This window comes from Grammomys surdaster, unplaced genomic scaffold, assembly GCF_004785775.1.
Source record: "Grammomys surdaster isolate TR1022 unplaced genomic scaffold, NIH_TR_1.0 125889, whole genome shotgun sequence".
Lineage (NCBI taxonomy): Eukaryota > Metazoa > Chordata > Mammalia > Rodentia > Muridae > Grammomys > Grammomys surdaster.
This window is the reverse complement of record NW_021620714.1, coordinates 3,263,049-3,286,262: the sequence shown is the minus strand read 5'-3', so window position 1 is coordinate 3,286,262 and position 23,214 is coordinate 3,263,049. Positions and strand designations below refer to the sequence as shown.

The window sequence follows — 23,214 nt, the reverse complement described above, 5'->3', positions numbered from 1 at the left end:
AATGCACATGGGTGTAGTAGAACAAGTCTCTGTCGTAGAACAGTCCTTGGGGCTGTATGTACAAGAGGCTAGATCTCGAGGTAGATCGATTCCCAGCTTCCTGATAGTGGCTATGCAATTTTGTACTCCGACCGGCAGTGGAGGAGTGTTCACCTCACCCACATCCTCTATAGCATGACCTGTTATTCGTCTTACTGATGATCCTGGCCTTCCTTATTGGTAAGGTGAAATCTCAAAGTAGTTTTGATTTGCATCTCCCTGATGACTAAGCATGTCGAACATTTCTTTAAGTGTTTCTTAAACATTTGAGTTTCATCTTTTGAGAATTCTCTATTTAGTTCTGTGTTCTGTACCTCATTTTTAATTGGGTTGTGTCTTCTTGATGCACATTTTTTTAGTTTATATATATTAGATATTAACCTCCTATTAGATGTATAAGTGGTAAAGATCCTTTGCCATTTCGTAGCCTGCTACTTTGAATAATGGTGTCCTCTGCTATATAGAAGCTTTTCAGTTTTATGAGGTCCTATTTATTAATTGTTGGTCTTAGTGCCTGTGCTATTGGTGTTCCATTCAGAAAGTCTTCTCCTGTGCCAACGAGTTTACGACTACTGCCTACTTTCTCTTCTATCAGATACAGAACTATATAAGGCTCTATGTTAAGGCATCGATCCATTTAGAGTTGAGTTTCATGCAAGGTGGTAAATAACCTATCTGCTTCTTCGACATGCGGACACCCTGTTTGACCAGCACCATTTGTTGAAAATGCTGTCTTTTTTTCTACTGTGTATTTTTGGCTTCTTTGTCAAAAGTCATGTGTCTATAGGGTCTTTAATTTGATTCCATTGATCAGCATGTCTGTTTTGTGTCAATACTGTGCTGTTTTTATTACAATAGCTCTGTAGTACAAGATTGAGATTGGGGATGGTGATACTTCAGCAGTTCTTTGATTACTCAGGATTGTTTTCCCTCTCTTGGTTCTCTCTCTCTCTCTCTCTCTCTCTCTCTCTCTCTCTCTCTCTCTCTCTGAGGCTATTGAAAAAATGTATTATTTTCCTCATTTTTTTCTGTTTGCTTATCATTTGTGTATAGGAAGGCTACTAATCTTTGTGTGTTCATTTTGTATTCTGCTACTTTCTGAGTGTGTTAGTTAGCTGTAGAAGTTTCTGGTGGAATAATTTAGGATCACTTGTGTATTCTATCATATCATCTGCAAATAAACATACTTGACTTCCTCCTTTCCACTTTGAATACCCTTGATCTCCTTCAGTTGTTTTATTGTGCTAACTAAGACTTCAGGCACTATATTGAATAGGTATGGAGAGAATGGACAACCTGGTCTTGTTCCTTATTTTTGTGGAAATGCTTTAAGTTTCTCTCCATTTAATTTGATGTTGGCTATGGGCTTACTGGAAATTTCCTTTACTATGTTGAAGTATGTCCATTGTACTCCTTACTCTCCAGGACTTTTATCATGAAGGGGTGTTGCATTTTGTCAAAGGCCTTTTCTGTATCTATTGAGATGATCATGAAGTTTTTGTCTTTCAATCTGTTTATATGATGGATTACATTTATTGATTTCTATGTGTTGAGCCATCTCTGCATTTCTGGGATAAAGCCTTCTTAATCATTATAGATGATTTTTTTATGTGTCTTTAGATTCAGTATGCAAGTATTTTATTGAGAATTTTTACATCTATGTTCATAAGGGAAATTAGTCTATAGTTCTCTGCCTTTGTTGGGTCTTTATGTGGTTTGGTTATCAAGGGAACAGTAAGCTCATAAAATGAATTGGGCAATTTCCCTTCTATTTCTATTTTGTGGGCTAATTTGAGAAGTATTGGCATTTACATTCATTTTTCCTTAAAAGTCTGATAGAATTCGGTGCTAAAATTATCTGGCACTGGGTTTTGTTTGTTTGTTCTGGTTTTGTTGTTGTTGTTTATTTATTTATTTATTTATTTATTTATTTATTTAATATATATGAGTACACTATTTCTCTCTTCAGACACACCAGAAGAGAGCATCAGACCCCACTGCAGATGGTTGTGAGCCACCATGTGGTTGCTGGGAATTTAACTCAGGACCTCTGGAAGAGCAGTCAGTGCTCTTAACCACTGAGCCATCTCTCCAGCCCCTGTTGTTGTTGTTGTTGTGATATTTTAATAACTGTTTCTCTGTAACTAGGATTACAGGTCTATTTAAATTGCTTATGTGTTCCTGATATAACTTTTGTAAGTGGTACTTATTGAGAATATTATCAATTTCTTTTAGCGTTTCCAACTTGGTAGAGTACAAGGTTTTAAAGCATGTCCTTATGATTCTATGGATTTCTTTGATGTGTGTTGCTATGTTCCCCTTTTCGTTTCTAATTTTGTTAATTTGGATAAGGGTTTGTCAATCTTACTGATTTTCTTAAAAAGCCAACTTTGTCTCATCGATTTTTTTTTTGTTTAGCTGTTTCTATTTTATTGATTTCAGCCCTAAATTTGATTATTTCTTGCTATCTACTTCTTTTGGTTGTTTCTTCTTTTTGTTCCATAGTTTTCAGGTGTATGCCAAGGCTTTTATTAAAGCACCTGCTTATCTTTCATAGAACTAACATACACTTAGCCTTTTGTATCTATGATCTACATCTGGACATTTAATCAAATTCAGATTAAAAGTATTTGGGGAAAAAAGTGAAATTGCCACTGTCCTGTCTTGTTATTTAGTCCTGTGATTATTTCGTCTATAGTGAAATCAAACATTCTTCTTTTTAAAAATTTTAATCACTAATGGTACAGATTAATAACTAGTTACATAGCATTATATGTTTTAGGCACCATAAGTAATGTAAACATAATTTACCATGTGAAAGAATATGTAAGTTCTATGAAATCTTGCATTTTATGTGCAAGATGTGAATTTTGGTATCCATGGATAGGATCCTGAAACAAATTATCAGTGAATGACAATGGACAGATGACTATACTAGTAGCCGAAGACCTAAATACAACAAGACTCATTGTTTGAGACACCATACTGCAGAATGGCTGGAAATAAGCTGGCCTCTTTGCTGGCCCGAATATGAACAGCTGAAGGCTTTCCCTGGCCTCTTTTTACTTGTTTTGGTTCTAATATTTTGGGTAGGGGAGGCACAGATGGCAGTTCATATTCTGGAAATAGGATGAAACAAAGGAGTTGGCAAGTCTTACTGTGTAGGACACAGACCCTCTCTGTTGTTCCTCTGGATAGGTTTGTTCAGAGGAAGAGCACCTTGGACAGGGAACTACAAACAAGAAGTTTATCCTTAGCTTGCTGGGCAGAGGAGAGGGTCTTAGAATACAGAGCATACAGAGATGGACCTGTCACCAGCCCCCTGGCCCTGGTCAGCCTGTAGGACATGGTGCCACTCCTGGCCTGAGCTCTGCTGAGGTCCTCCAGGTGGAATGGCTGGTTCCCATTAGCACCATCTGTGGGGTCGAAAGGTCTTTTCTGCTCCACATAGGTTGTCTTCACTGTTACTTCTTCTTGGGCTTATTTTCATCTCTACTCCTGTCCTCTGTTTCTGGGGTTGCACTTGTTTCAATGCCTTTTTGTCTTCTGTGGTGACATGACAGGCACATGGTGAGTTTCCAAGTTAGGGTTTTGGGTTTATTTTTTTTTTCATTTATCTACTGTCTTTCTTTTACATGTGTGCATTCATCCATGTGTTACCGTGCACACACTGGTGCAGAAGCCAAAGGACACCCTGCAGGAGCTGGTCCTCTGCTTCTACTACGTGGGTCCTGGGGATTGAACTCAGGTCATCAGGTTGGCAGAAGGTGCCCTTACCTGCTGAGCCATCTCACTGGGCCAGTCTGCGATTTTTAATGAACGAAGTGGACACAGTCCAGCTGTCCAGTCTTAGCAATGGCAGGGCCTTGGTTGGGTGTTCCCTATGTCTCCCTCCTTGCTACCTTTTCCTTGGCTTGGCCACTTCTCGTCTCACTGTTGGACATTTGCCAAGTCTCCAGCCTAGTGTCCCACTCCAGTCTACCCCATCCTCCTCCTTGCTCTGCCCATAGAACGACATTTCTCTCTTGCTTAGAAGCCTCTGTGGGCTCCCATCCTCCTGTCAGAAGTGCAGAGCTGTGCCATGTGCTCAGCTCCCCAGCCCTGCTCTCATCTCCTGGGCCACATACTCTTGAGCCCCCAAGCTCAGAGCATTGCAGCTGAGCCTGAGCTAGGCTCAAATCTATCACGTTCTTCTCCATATCCTATGCCTCTTCTTCCTCCTCCTCCTCCTCCTCCTCCTCCTCCTCCTCCTCCTCCTCCTCCTCCTCCTTCTTTCTCTATTTGGAGATCTCTGACATTTCAAATCCATCTGGCTTTTAAAAGATGTTCACTGTTTTGAGAACTTAGAAGATTCTTCCAGTATGCAACTAAAACATATGATTCTTGGGAGGTGTCTAAGCTCTCATGGGGTGACAGACATTTATATCAGGTTTGCTTGCACAGTCAGGTTCAGGCCCGTTCATCTGCATGTCTTAAGGAAGATAAGCATTCATTTTCTTCCTCTGCTATGGCCTTGATGCTTCTCTGGGTCACACACTGGTCCTTTTCACCTCCATATCCATCACAATGTCTCCTCCTGGTCTGGGGGATGCAGCAGGCATTTGGTAAGGTTTAGTTAAATGGATGAGCAGTTGAACAAATGTTGCTCCAAAACTTGAACCGCTGATCAATAAAATAGGCACGAAGAGTTAAACTGTTAAACAAATGTAGTCTTTAATAAGTCAAATGTTGTCAAACGGTATGAATCAGAAGCAAATATTCTTGACAGCATGGTCAAAAATAACTTGGGCTGTATTTTATACCTTACATACACATGGAGTCTTTATTTATACCAGCTGGGCAAGAGAGATATTTCTGACTATCATCATCAAAGCAAAAAAGGAGCTGATTAACTAGAAATAAAAAACATTTGTACAATAGAACATCACAGAAGGGAACAATTACCCTGCCAAACACAGCTGATAAAAGCGTACCTTCTAAAGCACATTACTTTTAAAAACAGGAAGGTCAGACTCCAGATTCTTCTGAGAGGTCAGAAGACACAGTTTACATTGGAAAAATTCAGCGCCCAGATTCATTCATGTCCATTCAGCAGAGTTTTATTCTGAAGTATACATTGCCAGGACCTAAAATTAGCAATCCTGTTGAGTGTGTCCTATGAGACTTCCTAGACGTTAAGTCTTTAATATGAATCATTCCATCTCTAAGGACTGAGACAGGTATTTGTTATTAGTCTTTTATGGATGATAAAGCCAGAGCCTGGAGAAGTTGAACACTTCAGGATGTCAGACAGTCAGAATTTGAGCACAGGTTTGTCTGCCTTTAAAAGCACAATGCAAAATACCAAAGAGATGGCTCAGTGGTTAAGAGCACTTACTGCTCTGGCAGAGGACCTGGGTTCCCAGCACCCACATGGCAGTTTACAACCACCTGTGACTCTTGTTCTAGGGGATCCAGTGCGTCTTCAGGCACTTGCATGCTTGTGGTACACATAAATGCATGCAAACATGCACATACATTTAAAAAATAAATTAAAATGCACAGTATAAAAGTATGTGCTACGTTCTCATGGTGACTGTTATGACCTAGACTCTGGTACTAATTAAATGAACACAACCTAAACCACTTTTTAGATGTCATTACAGCTGTGTGTGGTGGCCCACAACTGTAACCCTAGTAAGCGGGAGGCTGAGGCAGGAAGATTTCTAGGAGTTTGAAGCCAGCCTGGGCTACATAGTGAGTTTCAGACTAGCCTGGGATGCATAGTTACTGTCTTAAACAAACAAAAACATGTTTATTAAGTCATTAATAATTTAAATAAAAGGTACAGGCCTGATGATCAGATATAATTTACTGTAAGTAATATCAGATAATCCATCCTTGGATTTTTTTTCCCCCTTTGGCCTGTGGTTTTTTTTTTTTTTTTTTTTAGGACAGAGTCTCTCTGTAGAGCCTTGGCTGTTCTAGAACTCACTATATAGATCAGGCTGACCTCAAACTCAGAGATCTGCCTGCCTCTGCCTGCCAAGTGCTGGGATTAAAGGCATGTGCCACCGCCACTCAACTTCTTGGACCTTGTGGTTTAAGTTCATCAAATCCAAGAACCTGTTGGCCACGATTTTAAGTGTTGTCTCCAACACTGTGTTTCTCCCTAGAGTCCCTGCTCCATATCTGTGGTCCCTGTCGTCATCCCACAGATCACGGGGACTGTTCCTTTCTTTGTATATGTTCTGCTCATCTGTCTTTAAGGTCACGGGTTTCCGTTCTTCTCAGTTTGCTGGTAAGTCCATCTAGCAAGCTTTCATCCCATCACTGTGTTCTTAGCTGAAGTCTCACTCTCTCCTTTGTTACAGTTCATACTTCCCTAGTGATGGCTCCTATTTTTAAGGCCATTGACATCATGGTCCCTAAACCACTGATGCTCTAGTTCCCTTTAGTGCTCTGCATATATTTAGAAGGAGTGCTCTGGAGTCTGTGTTAAATCTAACATGTAGGCTCACTCCTAGTGTCTTTCACTTGATTATGGTTTCCTAAAAGAATGCTTTGTAGTGTTTTGTTTCTTTGCATGTCTTATTTTCTTGAGTTGAAAACCAGACAATGTATATGATATTGTGTAGCAGTTCTTAGTTCTGATAAACTCTTACAAGTTTTTGTTATGTCATATGTATCTTATAAGTTTTTGTTTGTCTAAGTAAAATATCTGGAGTTGAACTGTGGGATGAGTCTCCCCTGCAGTGTGTGTGTCTGGTATCTTTAGTTGGCTTTATATTTTTGCCTTAATTTTTGCCTTTTGAAGTCTGCACCCCCAGAAGATAGCCCCTGTGTCTACAAGGTCATAGACTTTGGCCATCTGCAGATGGACTTATGGAGGCATTGAGAAACATAGTCAGTTTGGGACAGGTCTCCAGTCTCCCTTGGCCTTTACATTTTTCTAGTCACTCAGGACTTCCTGAGTTGCCTGTAGTGTCTTTCGTTCCCAGGCTCTACCAATGAATTTCTAGGCTACTGTTCAGCCTGGCCAAGCCTACATCCACACGCTAGTGAAGTAAAGAAGTGACAGATTGCTCCATTTATTATTCCACTTATTTCTATTCTGCTCGCCATATTTAGCTTGCAAAGCTAGCTTTTCTCCCTCATCCACGTCCTTTGTCCCCTCTGCAAGCTTGCAGCTGGCAGGAAGGTCACAGGATCACTGTCCTCACCCTAAGCTCCAGCAATTGTTTTGGCTTGCTTTTAAGTGTACTCTTTGATAATTTCATATGTGCACATACTATGTCTTGATCATATCATATCTGGAAGTTTTCTAGCTTTGTTTTTTGTTTTTTTTTTTTTTGTACTTGGAATTGAACTCAGGACTCAGGGCCCTGTGTATCCCAACCGAGCGCTCTGCCACTGAGCAACAGCATCAGCATTGCTTTTACCTTTATTTTATGTATGTGAGCACACTGACATGCTCTTCAGACACCAGAAGAGGGCATCGGATCCCATTACAGATGGTTGTGAGCCACCATGTGGGTGCTGGGAATTGAACTCAGGACCTCTGGAAGAACAGTCAGTGCTCTTAACTGCTGAGCCATCTCTCCAGTCCTGATTTTACCTTTCATTTTGAGACAGAGTCTCACTAAATTGCTCATGTTGCCTTTGATCTTGCAATCTTCCTGCCTCGGTCTCCTGAGAATATGAGACTATATTCCTGCTATACTTCTGGGCCCTACACTTCAGCAGCTTTTGAAAATAAATGCTTTTCAATTTCCCTATTTGGTAAGCTTCTGAAGCCCTGAGATAGTTGTTTTGAACACACAACACACACACACACACACACAGTTTTACACTTACTTTGGGGAGGAAGACTCATGGTCTCTTCCTCTCACCATAGCTGAAAGTCCCTCTGGTTCTCTGATCATGGAGAGCAACCTCTGAAGATTTAACAAGAATTAGAAAATTGTATAATTGACCTGACTTAGAAAATCTGTTTGGGGAATCGTGTATCAGGAAAACGACCCAACCCAAACAGCAACCCAAAAAACTGTGTTCTCCATTGTTATGGTGACATTGCTTGTGTTGATGACAAATTAGAAAGAAATGTTCAGCATTTGGAAAGTGGTTAAGCAAATTGTCATATCAATATGATTGGAATATCATGTGGATTTTAAACAATTCTGTACAAGGTAAACCTTTGGTTTCTATATGCCTCTTAGTGAAGGGATTCCAGCCAGCCTGAGCACGGCAAACAGCTCTGGCAGGCCTTGCTCCTCTTACTACCCCTTTGCTTAAAGCCATTAGATCACATTCCTAAAGCCAGCCACCAAGATCCATTTTCTTATCTGAACACTTCCTCCTCCTGAGGCTGGCTACCAAGGTCCAGTTATCAAAGTATTGAAGTCCAGCAATCAGAAGCCCCCTTTGTCTCACTAATTAGCATGACCAATTAAAATTAAACATGTCATCCTAACACAGTGTTTCCCTTTTTACTTTCATAAACTGCCATTTTCCTATGGGCCATGTCTGTCTCATCTCTATCCAGATTCTGTTTATATATTCCGATAGAGATACGGGGGTGGGGGGTGGAGGTGTATTCTTGGTAGTAGAATGCTTTCTTGTCCTAACAAGGCCCTGGATTTGATCTCCAGCATCATAAAAAGAAGGAGGATGGAAGGGAGACAAGGAATGAATGTTCAGAGATGGTTTAGTAAAGATTTTAAGTAATTTCTATAAAAGTTCTTAAATTTGTAACTTAAAAAATGGACACAGTTGTGTTGGTTTCCCCATGCTTAGAATAGTTGTGTGTGTATGTGTGTGTGTGTGTGTGTATGTGTGTGTGAATTTCATGAACATAAAAGATTGTAGACATGCCACTAGATTTTAAGTCAATAATGTGTGCTGCTTACTGGTTTGCTATTATTTATCTGAACAATGCATAACTTTGCACACTTCTAGCTTTCCAGCTGTAGGCTTCCTGGTCTTGCTGCCACAGGGAGCTATCCTCCTGCTCATGTATTTGGATCCCTCCCCCAACATACACATGTACTCATACTTTCTTTAGCAACAAAACAGATGCTTCTTTTGGGCTTCTTATAGAGTGTCCTGATAATCCCTTAGCCAGTTGAAGTGGCGGAAAATACATGGAACACACCCATCCTACTGAACACTGCCTTAGCACTGCAGGCCTGTTAAATGTCTGTTGTTTCCCTTTATGATCATGGGGCTATATGGATACTCTGGGATACTGTATTATGAAGAGAGTGGTGATGATCAAAAGGACCCAAAACAAAGTGCAGTTTCTCCTGCATGCATATCCCTCCTGCACCTTTGACAAGTAGCTAAATCTAAGTTGCACCATCCAGAGTCAGGCACTAATTATGTAATTGAGGTTCTACAAGATCAAGTGTTGGGAAAGAAAGAGCCTAACATCTGATAAATCTCAGAGAGGCAGAAAGATACATCCTTGGCCAATAGTGTTCCCTCTAAACAAAAAAGGCAGCTGTATTCCATTAAGCCTGTGATTGAAAAGAATGACTCATGCAACGACATGTTAAAATTACACATCATAAGTCACAGCACTCATAACAGAATTCCTTCTACAGTAATTCTGCCAGGCATGGTAGTTCATACCCGAATCCCAGCACTCTGGGGACTGAGGCAAGAGGATTTTGAGTTCCAGGCCAGCCTGGCCTTCACAGCTAGATTCTATCTCAAAAGAAAAAAGATAGTAGAACCATCATCCATTCAAACCAGTGGTAAATCTTGACAGATTTTGTTTAAATCCACAGTTAGGAGACTTATTAAGTGTTTCTTACTCACAAACTCTTAAATGCCTGGAGGTTTAAAAAGGGCTACTTACCATTCAAATATGGATGTGCAGAACTCTGAGTGTTGTAACTTGCAAGCACATGATGAAATCAAATGGGTTTTGAGACTGTGAAGATGTCTTTTGGGGAGGGGTGAATGGCTCATTTGTTCAACCACACGTACAGGGTATCTGCATTCCGTGGAACATTTTCAGTGCTGGAAGAACATGCCTGGCAGATTCAGGAAGAGTGTTGGTGTCATGGAGCTTTCTTTCCTGGGGGATGCATGATCAGTAAGCATACATTGTACTGTGATAAATATGATAAAGAGTAAAAAAGAAACATATAATGGGATATAGACTAGGATCTATATCAGATACTTTACAAATTGCTGAGGAAAGAAGACCTCAGAAGAACAACTTAGGGGAGAAAGGGTTTGTTCTGGCCTACAGTTCAAGGGTAGAGTCCACTGTAGTGGCAGGAGATTGAAGAGGCAGCTAGTCACATCCATCCAGAGTCAGGAAGCAGAGAGTGGTGGGTGATGGTTCTCAGCTTTTGTATTTTCATGTGGTCTGGTATTGAAGCTCAAAGAATGTCACCAGCCACTTTTAGTGTGGGTCTCCCTATGTCAATTAACCTAACCTTGGTAATCCCTGACAGGCATGTCTAGAGCCTTGTGTACTAGAGAGTCTAGATTCTGTCAAGTTGGTAATGAACACTAATCATCCCTGGCAGCGAAGAAGATGTGACATTTCACACACATTCATCAGGAAAGATCTTGTTGGGAGGCAAATAGGCTTAACTCCTCTAATGAAATAAAAGCAGTGGTTTGCACACAACAGAAGGTTATTTCTCATTTGTATTAACAATCTAAGAAGGGTATTCCAAGTCTGTGGTTCAGGGAACCAAGCTCCTTCAAAGATCTGAAATGCACAGTACCTTTGGACCTTGACATGCCAGTGTCACAGCTGAGCTACACATTCAGATCTCAGGCAAAGAAAAAACAGAAAAGACACATGGACTCCCAAAGTCATTGGCTCAGAAGTGACACTCTCCATGGCCACTCTCGATTGGTGAGATCTTAGTCATATGGCCACATAACTGCAAGAACCCCTTAGCGATACAGGAGTTATGATATCTACCACAGGATTCACTGCAGTAAGCGGATGAAAGATGAAATGGTCTTAGACAAGAAAGGGAGCCACAGAGGTAGCGGGGAATGACCATATTCAGGATTAACTGGATGTGCAGATGGAACAGAGGTTGAAGTGAGACAGAAGTCTGCAGGAATATTAGCTGCTTGTAGATAGCCTATCATTCACTCAGTCTTCAAAGAAGATTTGGGAAGAATAGATTTTGGGTTTAGCTATGTTAAGTTTGAGGGACTTAGCAGCCTGCCCAGGGGAAGTGTTGGCAAGGCAATTAGATATTGAAACTTAAGTTCAAAGATGACCCAAACTTAGAGTTCTGAGCATATGGCTAACATTTAAAGCACTGGACAAGATGAATGTTCTTAGAAGTGGGTGCACAGGGAAAAAGAAGGGTGCTGAGGACTGGACATGCAGATGCTCCGGTAGTTTTGAAGGAGGAGAGGAAAGAACAAAGGAGACCACAAAAGGATGAAGAAGAAAAGGTGGGGTACACTGGAGAAGAAGGCATTTCAAGGAGATCTGATGTAGTCAAACAGGATGAGTGGGGCTTGAATTAGATTCAGATCATTGGCAAGCTTGGTAAAAGTACTTAGTGGCATCAGGTATCTCCAGAGTGGATTAGTGAAGCAAGGTGTGATGATACATGTCTCTAATCTTGGCACTTGAAGGCTGAGGTAGGAGGATTGCAAGTTTGAGGCTACCCTGGCTACACAGTAAGACCTTGTCTCAAAAACAAAGAGTAGATTGAAAAATATTGAAAAGATAATGGGCTGAAAATACTGTCTTAGTTTGTATTTTATTGCTGTGAAGAGACACCATGACCAAGCCAACTCTTATAAAGAACAACATTTAATTGAGGCTACCTTACAGGTTCAGAGGTTCGGTCTATTATCATAATAGCAGAAATCGTGGCAGCATCTAGGGAAGATATGGTGCTAGAGGAGCTGAGAGTTTTTCATGTTGATCCACAGGCAACAAGAAGAGATTTGAATACACACATACACAACACACACACATATATATTGTTGTGTTAGGTTACCTGTGATGACAACCTTCAAGTGTAGTAAACAATATTTAATATCCCATCCTGGGGCTTCTTCTCTTCCTTAGACCATGTATGCTCCCAGATGAAAGACACACACACAGCCTTCACATTTTTAATATGCCTCAGGCAGCACAATAGCTAGGCTTCTGCCTACCTTCCATGCTGTTAGAATCTACTTTTGATAACCCCAAGTTGTCACTTATTTACTGTGTTCCATTTGGGCTGCTTGTAACCCAATTGGGCACCCCTCTGGGCCACTTATCCCATGTTCTCTTGGCTCTTATCCCATGGCTGCCCTCCTTCTCCCTCCTGCACATTCTTCTTCCATGGTAGCTTCTTCCTGCTCCTTCTAGCTCTTTCCAGCTCCTTCCTTGCTCTCTCCAGCAAGCCTGGGGTTGGGGGGACCTCAACCCCACCTATGTCTCTTCTGCCAAGCTATTGGCTGTTGACATCTTTATTTACCAATCAGAATCAACCAGGGGCAGGGTCCCAGGGGCTACATGCAGACTCCAGGTCTTAGGACCCACACTTAGCATTACAATAGACAGTAAAAGACAAAAACCCAACCCTCAAGTGTGACTAAGTTAGGAAAAATTGAAGTGAGTGAAAGAAAAGATTGCAGGAGTGAAGTTTCAAGGAACTGAGAGGAGGATGCTGAGTGTGTTATTTATATAAAAGTTACCACAACCAGTGGTGGAGTGCTGACAGAGGAAGATGGCAAGGTGCAAGCTGACATCTTTACTCAGAGAAGGGCAAGAGACAGGTAACCAGGAAGATGGTAAAAGCTACAATGATAAAGGGCAAAGTGATAGACTTTCTGTTGCTGTTAACAAATCCCCAAGGAAAGTGAGTTAAAGAGAAGTGTCAGTTGCTTTATCTTTTAGTGGCTTTATCTAAAGTGGCTTTCGCTATCACTGTTGGATGTGCTCCTTCTGGCCTGAAGTGTTGCAGACATCACAGGGGTAGGCACATGTAGATCAGGCTAGTCACCTCATAAGGATAGTAAGCAGTGAGAGAAAGACAAGAAATGACAGGGAACAACGTACACCCTCAGAGGCACACCCCCACCTGAGTTACCTCCTTCCTCCAACCAAAACACTGTTCTAATGGTTCTCTCCGAATAATGTTTTCAAGTTATGAAACCATCAATGGTTAGTCCACTTATGACGTCATGGCTCTCATGATCCAATTGCTTTCCATGAAAATACATCAGCAGGCAAGTAAGCCCCCAGTACATGAGCTTGTAGGGACCTTTCATGTTCAACCATACTAGTCTAGGTATAAAGTAATGTGGTTAATCTGATATGCTTCAGAGGGGCTACCTCTGCTTCCATGTAGTTTGGTTTGGGTTTTTATTTTAAGACATAGTGTCTTTGGGTAGCCCAGGCTGGCCTAGAATTTGTGATCCATGTGCCTTAGCTTCTTGAGCTCTGCGATTACAGATTCTACTAGAACAGCTATACAGAGGCTGTATAAAAGGCACAGGGCCCAGAGAAAAGAGCAGATTTGCACTGAAATGCATATGATTGCCAGCTATAACCCGGAGTCTCAAGATCAATAAGGATCCTGCAGATGTACACCAGGGGGCTTAGAAACGTATAAATAGGTATATGCAAATTCAGATGCGTGTGATAGTAAATTCTGTGGAAAAAAAAAGGAGATGGGACAAAGGAAACATGACCAGTGTGAGGATTTAGGTTTGAGTGGTAGGGAGAACTTTTGTGAAGCAGTGATATTGTCTATGACCTGAAGGGTGGATGGCAGGCAAGCAGAGGGATAAGGGATCTCTGAGAAGTGCATCCCAGCAGGATTCCAGAGACCTTCTACCCATCAGAAGCAGCCCAAGGAAAGGAGAAAACGGATAAATAAGATAGGACCAGGACATGGATGAGGAAGGTCTGAGAGAGGAGCTGGTGCATTCAAGGTACTTTGGCTGAAGAAGGAATTTGATACTGGAAAGAGTTGAAGGAGTTGATACATCTCCTGAGCAGCTAGCTATGGAAGTTCAGTGTCAAAATAAGGCAGAAGCCCACAGCAGAGTCCAGCATTCTCAGGTGTCTGACTCACCATGCGTGACACGCTTGATGAGCAGAGCACATTGTTAAACAAGCTATATGGATTCTCGTGGTTAAATTGAGCATGTCTGGAATCATGTAAACTGAGACAGCAGAGCTAAATAAAACATGCAACTCCGAGAAGCCCCAGTGTCCCTGAAACCCATGACGAAGGGGGTGGGATGTGTATGCATTAGTGCTCAGATCCCTTTGTCAGCTTCTGGTCTATATCTGAGACCAGCCTAAGCTAACTTAAATTACCAGAAGTTAGATGGCAGCAAAAACTATCCTGTTGTAGACAAAAGCCAACCTGGCCCATCAGTTTCAGTGGTCACACCACGACCCAAACACCAGGTGTCCAGCTCCCCTCTTCTGACCCCCTCCATCTGAAAGAGAGGGAAGATCCAGACTTGGGGTTCCTCCAAATGACAGATACAGACAAATGTGCAGTAGACTGGGGCGGCTCCCAGTTCTACTCTGGCCTTTCTTCCTATTCTTTTCAGGTCTGTGCTGGTGTGAGACCAGAAGTCCTTCATCCTTTCTTCTCTGTGAGCAAAGTAATAGGAGCTAGCTCTAGGCTGATTCACAAAATCAGGGGACATGAGTGTGTAGGTATTTACTTATAAAAATAGAGGAGGGTTAGTAGTAAGTTACCAATAAAGGATGTGGCTAACTCATTTTTTTAGATTTCTTTCTGAAATGCAGACTTCAGGAACAAGAGATCCAGAGGAGACCAAGTGCTCTCTATGCTTGCATGTGTAACCCCTGGGTCTCCCTGTTAGGGGTGAGTAATTTCATCTTGATCACAGTGTCCCTGAGAACTCAGATGAAGGGGTGTGCGTGTGTGATTTGGGGGAAGGAAAAGTATTAATTAGCATCGACATAATTGAGTTGCTTGATTTATTGGAATTAAGGTGAGACTGCCATGGCAAGATTTACATTTAATGAACCACTCATTTTAATCAATTATCTGCTATTCAAGTAATCATATCGGATAAGCTCTGGGCTACTGATTTCATGATAATTTGTTGATTGTAGGGAAGAATGGGGCACTAAAATAATGTGATAGTTAATCTTAAATGTCAAGATGTCTCCTAGAATGGACTGGGAGACAGGCTTTTTGGCATATCTGTGGGGTTTATCTTGATCAACTGAGGTGGGAAGAACTGTCCACTGTGGGTGGCACCTTTCCTTAGGCTGGGATCCTGGACTGGATAAAAAGGAGAAAATGATCTGTACAAGCATTCTTTACTCTCTGCTCTGGACTGTGAGTACAGTGTAACTAACTGGCTGCCTCAGGTTCCCAGTGTTGTGACTCCTCACCAAGATGGACTATGACCATGAGCTTCTGTGAGGCAAAATAAACTCTTCTTTAAGCTGCTTTTGTCAGAATAGTTTATCAAAGCAACAGGAAAAAGTAACTAAGACAGACAGAGCGTCTGCTTGTTGGTGGTTTTGATTAAGGGGGTGACTTTTAAAAGGATATTTCCCCCCAAACTTGCTTGAGAAAGTATATAGTTACTTTCTCATTCCAAAATCCAGAATCACGGTTCTAGATCCTGATTGTAAAATTGACAATTGACACTAACCATCACAATTCCACCCCTTGTCAGTCTAACAACCAAACCACTAACTTTAAAGCCATAACTTTCCACCCTTTGTCATCTCATGCTTTTGACCATTTCATAATGTAGGATGTGTTTACTTCACCTCAAAAGGCCCTGTATTCTTTCACAGTTTCAACAGTGTTTAAAGTCCAGTGTCAAAGTCTTCACCCTGAACTCCTGCAAAATTAAAACAAATTACATACTTCTGATATGTGATGGCACAGGATAAGTAGTTTCATTACAAAAGGAGGGAATTGGCTCCTAGGAAAAAATGATCAGAACAAAGCAAGATCAAAATCCAGCAAAGCAAACACCAAGTCCTGCAGCTTCGTGTCTGCCATGTTGGGGCTATAGAAGCATATGGGCTCAAAAAGGCTTGGATAGCTCTACCCAGATAGCTCCTCTGCCTGTGGGAACTTAATCTTTTTATTCTCAGGTCCGCTGTACTCTATACCTATAGCTTTCCCCAACAGACAGCTCATGGTTCCGGCATCTCCAGTATCCTGGGCCCTTCCTTGTAGCTTAGGCGTCTTCTCACAGTTTCACACTATGACCTGGCAAGGCCTCTGTATAGAGGCTCCAACCTTGCAACACACTTACAGGTCCCAACGTCTCTCTGGAACTGTGGTTCAACACAACAACCCCACCCCTAGTCTTGCATCTTTCATGCATTTGGAACCAGTACCACATGAATAATGCTGCCAAATTCTGCTGCCAGCTTGGGAGGCAGCCCGGCCTCCTTGAACAACAGTTGTATCAGCTTTTGTGTGCTAATCCTGGGAAACCAAGTCTCTAGGCATGTGCTTTTGAGAATGGGGAACCTGCTTCAGTGGCAGTCTCTATTTTAATTTATGCTCTATTCTTTCAAGTAAATGTGTGTTTTCCCAAAATGGAGCCTTTGATGGGTTGAGTCTTGTCCTGAGGAGGTATTGCCTCTTGTTCCATTACAAAGCAAAATGCTTCTCTTTAATAGTTTTTTCAGCATGTGCCTTGGGTTCAACCTGTTCAAACTCTTATTCTTGACAAACACACTTTATTTCTACCTTTATTCTCAACTCTTTGTACTTTTTCACCGTACACCTGAATAAATGCACAGAAAGCCATCGTACTATAGCCTGAATGCTTTGCTGTCTTAAAATTCCTCCACCAAACAAATTAATTTATCATCTTTAAATTCAACTTCACTTACATCCTTAGGGCATGGGCAAAATGAAGCCACAGCCACAGTATTGGTTAAAATGTCATTGCCTTCAAAAACATCAGAAGCTAGGTCTCCACTGTCTACATTTCTTTTGGCATTCTGATCTTCCAAGCTCCTAGAAGAATGGCCCACTACTCTTTACTTACTGTATTCAAAGGCTTTACAATCACAAAGTTCCAGATACTTCTACATTCTACCTGTAGAAGCAGTTCTAAAGTGCTAAGAACCATGTGGTCAGGTTCATCACAGCAGCAACCCCACTTCTGGTACCAATTTTCTATAACAGTTAGGTGTCTTGTTACTCTAACAAAAGCAGTTTAAGAGGAAAGAGGCTTATTTGTGCTCATTGAGGGTAGAATCCATTATGACAGGGAATCCTTGCAGCAGGAGCTTGAAGTAGGCAGTCACATTGTATCTATAATCTGAAAGCAGAAGATCTGTGCTCAAGTGGCTTTCTCCTTTTCATTCAGTCTAGGACTCAAGCCCAGTGATGGTGTCACCTTCCTTTGTACTGTATTTTAACACCTCAGTAAACCTAATCAAAATAATCTCTCACAGCCATGCCCAAGGGCTACCCTAATCTAAATAAATTCCTCACAGACATGCCTACAGGCTTGGTTCCTGGGCAATTCCAGATCCTGTTAAGTTAACATCCAACACAAGCCATCTTAGTTTGCTTTCTTTGGCTGCAATAAACACTATGACCAAATACAATTTGAGGAAGAAGGGCTTTATTTCATCTTACAGTTTATAGTCCACCATGAAAAGATGTCAGGGCAAAAACTCAAGGCAAGACCCTGGATACAGTAGTTGATGTAAGGCCATGGAGGGATGCTGCTTACTAGTTTCCTCCCTATGGCTTGCCCAGCTTGCTTTCTTATACAACCCAGAAGCACCAGGCCATGATGGGTACTACCTGCAGTGGGCTGGGCCCTTCCACATCAATCAACAATATTTTTTTTAAAAAATGCCTAGAGGCCAATTGGATGGGGGAATTAGCTCAGTTGGGTTCTCTATTCCCAGATGGCCCTAGTACAAGTTGACAACAAACAACCCAATCAGTACACTACCACTGTAAGATTGTATTATAAGTAAGCTTCAATTATTCAGACTTTTACAGAACTGTCTCCTGAGGTTCTAGCCTCCTGTTCTTATCAGCACCATTACATGACTTACTCTTCCTATCCATGTCTGTAGGCTCTTGCATCACTGCTCATCATGTTTGTGATCCAGTGGCTCTATACCCTAGCTAGCATGGGTGTTGCTGCCCTTGTGTATTTCTACATTGGTCAGGCCAGTCCAGGCCTTTACCTTGGTAAGTAGCTAAGTCATTGTGCTACCATTTCCATTATTTTTTCTAGCTTTCACAGAAGAACTTTGAAATATGACATAGACCCAACTTATAAATAAAATACACTAGCAATTAATTGATATGTATAAGACCTATAGAACTAAAATGGATGGCATCAGTAGTGAAAGAGCCAAGAAAGATAAAAATATGTTGAAATAAAGTATGCTGATGTAGCATAATATTATACACTTGCTGTGCTATGAGTGAATGCTATCATATCATTTGAAGATAGAGTGGGTTAAGTTTAAGATATAAACCCAGAGCCAACTACTAGATAATATAGTGGAGAGTTACACCTAATAAGTCAACAGAGGTTTTTAAAAAAATGTATAAGAAAAGAAAAACCAAAAACTTGGAGAGATGGCCCAGTGGGTAAAGGGATTTGCTGAGAAGCTTGAAAACCTGAGTTTGATCCTCTGACTTACATGGTAGAAAGATGAAACTGACTCCTTTGAGGTCAAAGTTATCCTTTGACCTCCACACAGATACTGTAGCAGGTGTGTGTGTGTGTGTGTGTGTGTTTGTGTGTGTGTGAATACATGGAATAAATAAAATAAGTAAATATAATTTAAAATTTAAAGCATATCAAAGACAGAAAAGAGTAAAAAATAAATATAATATTTACTGATAAAAATAAAACAAAGACATGACATGTGAGATTATGAGCAACAAAAATGGAAAGACAGCAGGTTCTAGGTCTGCCTGAGCTACACAAAGAACTACAGTGATCTATGTAAGCCTGTCTATATTGATCATCACAGTCTTAACACCCATAATTAAATGGTAGCTAAGTAAGATAGTGGCCCAACTGTATGCTGTCTGCAAGAAACTTCTTTTAATTGATGAATTTATTTTTGCAGTGTTGGAGATCAAACTCAGGGCCCGTGTATACTATGAAAGTGCTTTGTCCTTGAACTACATCCACAGCTAAAGAAATCTGTTTTATATTTTTAAAAACACACAAATAGGTTGAAAATAAAAGGATGTGAAAATATATACCAGGCTAACTCCAATCAAAATATAGCCACTAGAGTGGCTACATTAATATCAAGGTAGGATTCAGAGGAAAGGCTGTTGCCAAGGATCAAGTGAGTCACTTGATAAAGATGAGGGTGAAAACTCATGAAGAAAACATAATAAACATGCCCTTAAAAACAGAGCTTTAACCAGGTGGTGGTGATATAAGCCTTTAATCTCAGGAGGCAGAGGCAGGCAGATCTCTGTAAGTTTGAGGCCAGCCTGGTTTATAGAGTGAGTTCCAGGGCAGCCAGGGCTACATAGAGAAACCCTGTTTCAGAAAATCAACCAACCAAACAAACAAAAACAAACAGAACAAAACAGAACAAAGCAACAACAACAAAAACAACAAAACAGAGCTTTGAAGTACATGGAAGCAGAATTTTATAGAATGAAGAAAAAATAGAAAAGATCATACCACATAGATTCAGCATCTGCCTCCCAATAGTTGACACATGTAGCAATAAGGTTAGCAAGGCCATAGAAGGCTTGAGCAGTACTGTCAACAGGCTTGTCCTAATCTCTGTAGAATTCACATTCTTTTCAGTAACAGGAAACACGAGGATATTACAAACATTTCAGTAAATTTAAAAGCATTCAGCTCAATTGAATAAAATATTTCTCCAAAGGGGGAAGTGATCAGAAATTAGTAACAGGAAGATAACAGGAAAATTTGCAAATATTTAGATGCTGAAGAACGTTAAATACGTAAGAGCAGTGAGTAAACTATAGAAACCAGCAGGTTTCAAAGAGGAAAACAACTAAAATGATAAAATATTTTGAGCTGAATGAAACCAAAAAATGCAGAATATCAAAATTGTAAGGTATAGCTAATGTCATCAAAAATGAAAGTTTTCAAAATACTGACCTCTGAACTCAGCTTTAAGCTTAAGAAATTAGAAAAGAAAAAAGAAAAGAAGAGGAAAAGAAGGAGGAAGAGGAGGAGGAGGAGGAAGAGGAGGGGAGGAAAATTAAATCCAACGTGGCAGTGAGGGGGGAGTAGGGGTGGGGATGGGACAAGGACATAATAAATATCATAGTAAAAATCAAATAGATACCAGAGAGAGAGAGAGAGAGAGAGAGAGAGAGAGAGAGAGAGAGAGAGAGAACATCAACCATGTTAGTTACTTTCCTGTTGCTGTGAAAAACACATGAAGAAGACAAGTTACAGAAGGAAGGGCTATTTGTGCTTACGGTTCCAGGGGGTAAGAGTCCATCACGGCAACAAGTGGTAGACATGGAGGCAGGCACGATTGCTGAGAGCTCATACTTAAACAACAAGCACAAAGCAGAAAGAGAGTACCAAGAACGGAGGGAGATTCTAAAACCTCAAAGCTCACCCTTAGTGATGTATCCCCTCCAGCAAGGCTACATTTCCTAAACTCCCCCAACAGCACCACCAGCTAGGGACCAAGTGTCTAAACCCTTGTGCATATGTAGGACATTCTTTTACAAACTCTCACACCAGGGAAACAAATCATTGTGCCAGAAGAGCAGTAGAATCAGTAGACTTCTGGCCAGACTGAGCAGAATAAGGTAAAATACAAATGACCAAAATCAGGAATAAACATATCGTTGGAGAGTCTATACATATCAAGGGGAAAATAGCTGAGTGTGGCCCTGCACACCTTTATTTATTTATTTATTTTATTTTATTTTATTTTATTTTATTTTATTTATTTTTTTGGTTTTTCGAGACAGGGTTTCTCTGTGTGGCCCTGGCTATCCTGGAACTCACTCTGTAGACCAGGATGGCCTCGAACTCAGAAATCCACCTGCCTCTGCCTCCCAAGTGCTGGGATTAAAGGTGTGTGCCACCACCGTCTGGCCCACTGCACACCTTTAATCCCAGCACTGGAACCCACTCCCTAGATAAATAACTCACTCCCAGTTTAGAGCATTGTGGGTCTATGTTTTGCCCCACTGCTGGGGAAGTGAAACCAAGAATGCTAGCCTGCGTTTACACTGTGCCACCATTGGTGCTGGGCTTTGGGAAGCTCTGAGACACTGCTCGGGGTGGAAAAGCACAGCCTAGGATGTGGGTAGCCGAAGCTGGGGTTCCCAAGCTCCTGGGCATCCAGTTACCACTGGAAAATGTCACAGAGGAGTTGGGAACGAAGTGTTGGGGGTCCACAGACCAGCAATGAGGCAGGGTCTAGGTCTCCAAACTCCTGGATATCCAGGCATACCACTGGGTCATGTGGAGTTGGGAATGGAGTTGGGGGGTGGGAGGCTGCTGGCTGATGATGAGCCCAGGCTGGAGGAAGAGGAACTTCTGCTTAGCTCATTAGCTCATTGGTGATTGTCCTTAGCTTGGTGGTGGTTGTCTGAGAGTGCAGAGGGGCCTTCTGCAGGAGGCTTAGACAGTGCCCTTCGGTAGTCCGAAGGCCTTCTCCATGCTCCCCATGGCAGTTCTTGATGAAAAAGACAGTCCTTGGTTCCAAACTGTTTATTGGTTGTTCATCATGGAAAATGTGTGCACACCACCTCCTCAGGGTGAAGCAGAGATTAAATACCCTTTGCAGGAAGGAATGTCTGGGAAGGGAAGCTTATTGGCTAAACCCTCAGGGTCTCTAGATACCTCATTAGCATGGAGAACTCTGTTCTAGGTTATGTGACAGAAATGGGAAGTGTGATCCAGGAATCTAGTAGGGACCAGGGAAACACCTACTGTCTCAGGTAGGTACCTGGGACTCACTCATCCTTATCAAGTTTTCTGCCATGGTCCACTGTCCCATAGAGTATCACTCTGGTTATGAGAACAGAATCACCATGGCTGAACCACCTAAGGATCCTCATGTCTTACATAAGAGATTAAGTTCCCACATATAAACACTGGGGGAGACATCAAGGCAAAGCACATAATTTTTATCTCTGTAATAAAGCAATTTTAAAGGTATATTAACAGCTGAGTAATACTCCATTGTATAAATGTACCATTTTCATTACTTGTTCATCTGTTGATGGACATCTAGGCCATTGTACATTCATACAATGGAATATTAGTCAGCCATTAAAGATGAAATTATGCAATGCACAGGTAAATGAATGGAACTGGAATCATCGTGAGGTGACCCAGACTAAGAAAGACAAATGTTGCATGTTTTTTCTTATATATGGATGCTAGCTTGAATTCTTTAGATTCTTGGGGTTCATTTGAAATATCCATGGAGATTAGGAAAGTAGTAAGGGGCCACTGGGGGTGTGCTTTTAAGAGAGGGGACATAGAATAGAGCAATATAAAAGAGGAAGAGAGAATAAGAGAACAGGAAGGATTAAAGGAAGTAGGAGATGGGAGGGCAGGGTAGATGAGAAATTATGGGGAAGGATAACTAACACTTTTGAAAGAAACATTCTTACTATTGTAGAAGTTTCATAAAATATACATATAGACATATAAAATAGTTTAAAATAGAATTGCCCTTGACGGGATAATACTCCAACAAGATACCACAAGCCACAAGAAAATAACCCCGGTACCAGAATGGGATACCTCTTTTTAAACCATGGGCCAGTGAGGTCCCATAGAACCTCAAACATTATAGGTGGTTTCTACTATTCTTTGTTTCCCTCTTGAATCTGGCTAGCTTTCACGGTGCTGGAAGGTGTCATGCAGGCTACTGGAAGAGAAAGGTACCATCAGTCCCACCCAGCTGCAAACTCTGTGACCTACAGTAATAGCTGACCCCTCAGGATATGCCCGCTAGGGCAATAATGGCACAAATGTCATGGGAGTAACCAATCACCTTCTAATTAACCTAAAGTCCACTCCAAGAGATGGAACCTGCTTGTGGAACTGTAATGGGGCCAAGAACCTGTGGATGGATAAGTTAGGGAGAGGCCCCAGGGAACAACCTAACACTGCTAAATAGACAAAGTACTAAAACAACTCCTAATGACCTACTGCTACACCCAAAGATCCTGTCAGCCCTCATCAGAGAAACTTTTTTCTTGAACTAGT

At 41.4% G+C, this 23,214-nt stretch overlaps 1 protein-coding gene across 2 annotated transcripts in view; it reads left to right on the top strand.

Moving 5' to 3' along the window:
* Slc12a8 (solute carrier family 12 member 8) overlaps positions 1 to 23,214 on the top strand; it is a 148,091-nt gene that overhangs the window by 114,944 nt on the left and 9,933 nt on the right. For both annotated transcript variants that reach the window (XM_028752274.1, XM_028752273.1), the window contains 2 exons: positions 14,764 to 14,861; positions 18,083 to 18,200. In XM_028752274.1, coding sequence (XP_028608107.1) covers positions 14,764 to 14,861; positions 18,083 to 18,200 — 216 coding nt within the window. The remainder of the gene's footprint in view (positions 1 to 14,763; positions 14,862 to 18,082; positions 18,201 to 23,214) is intronic.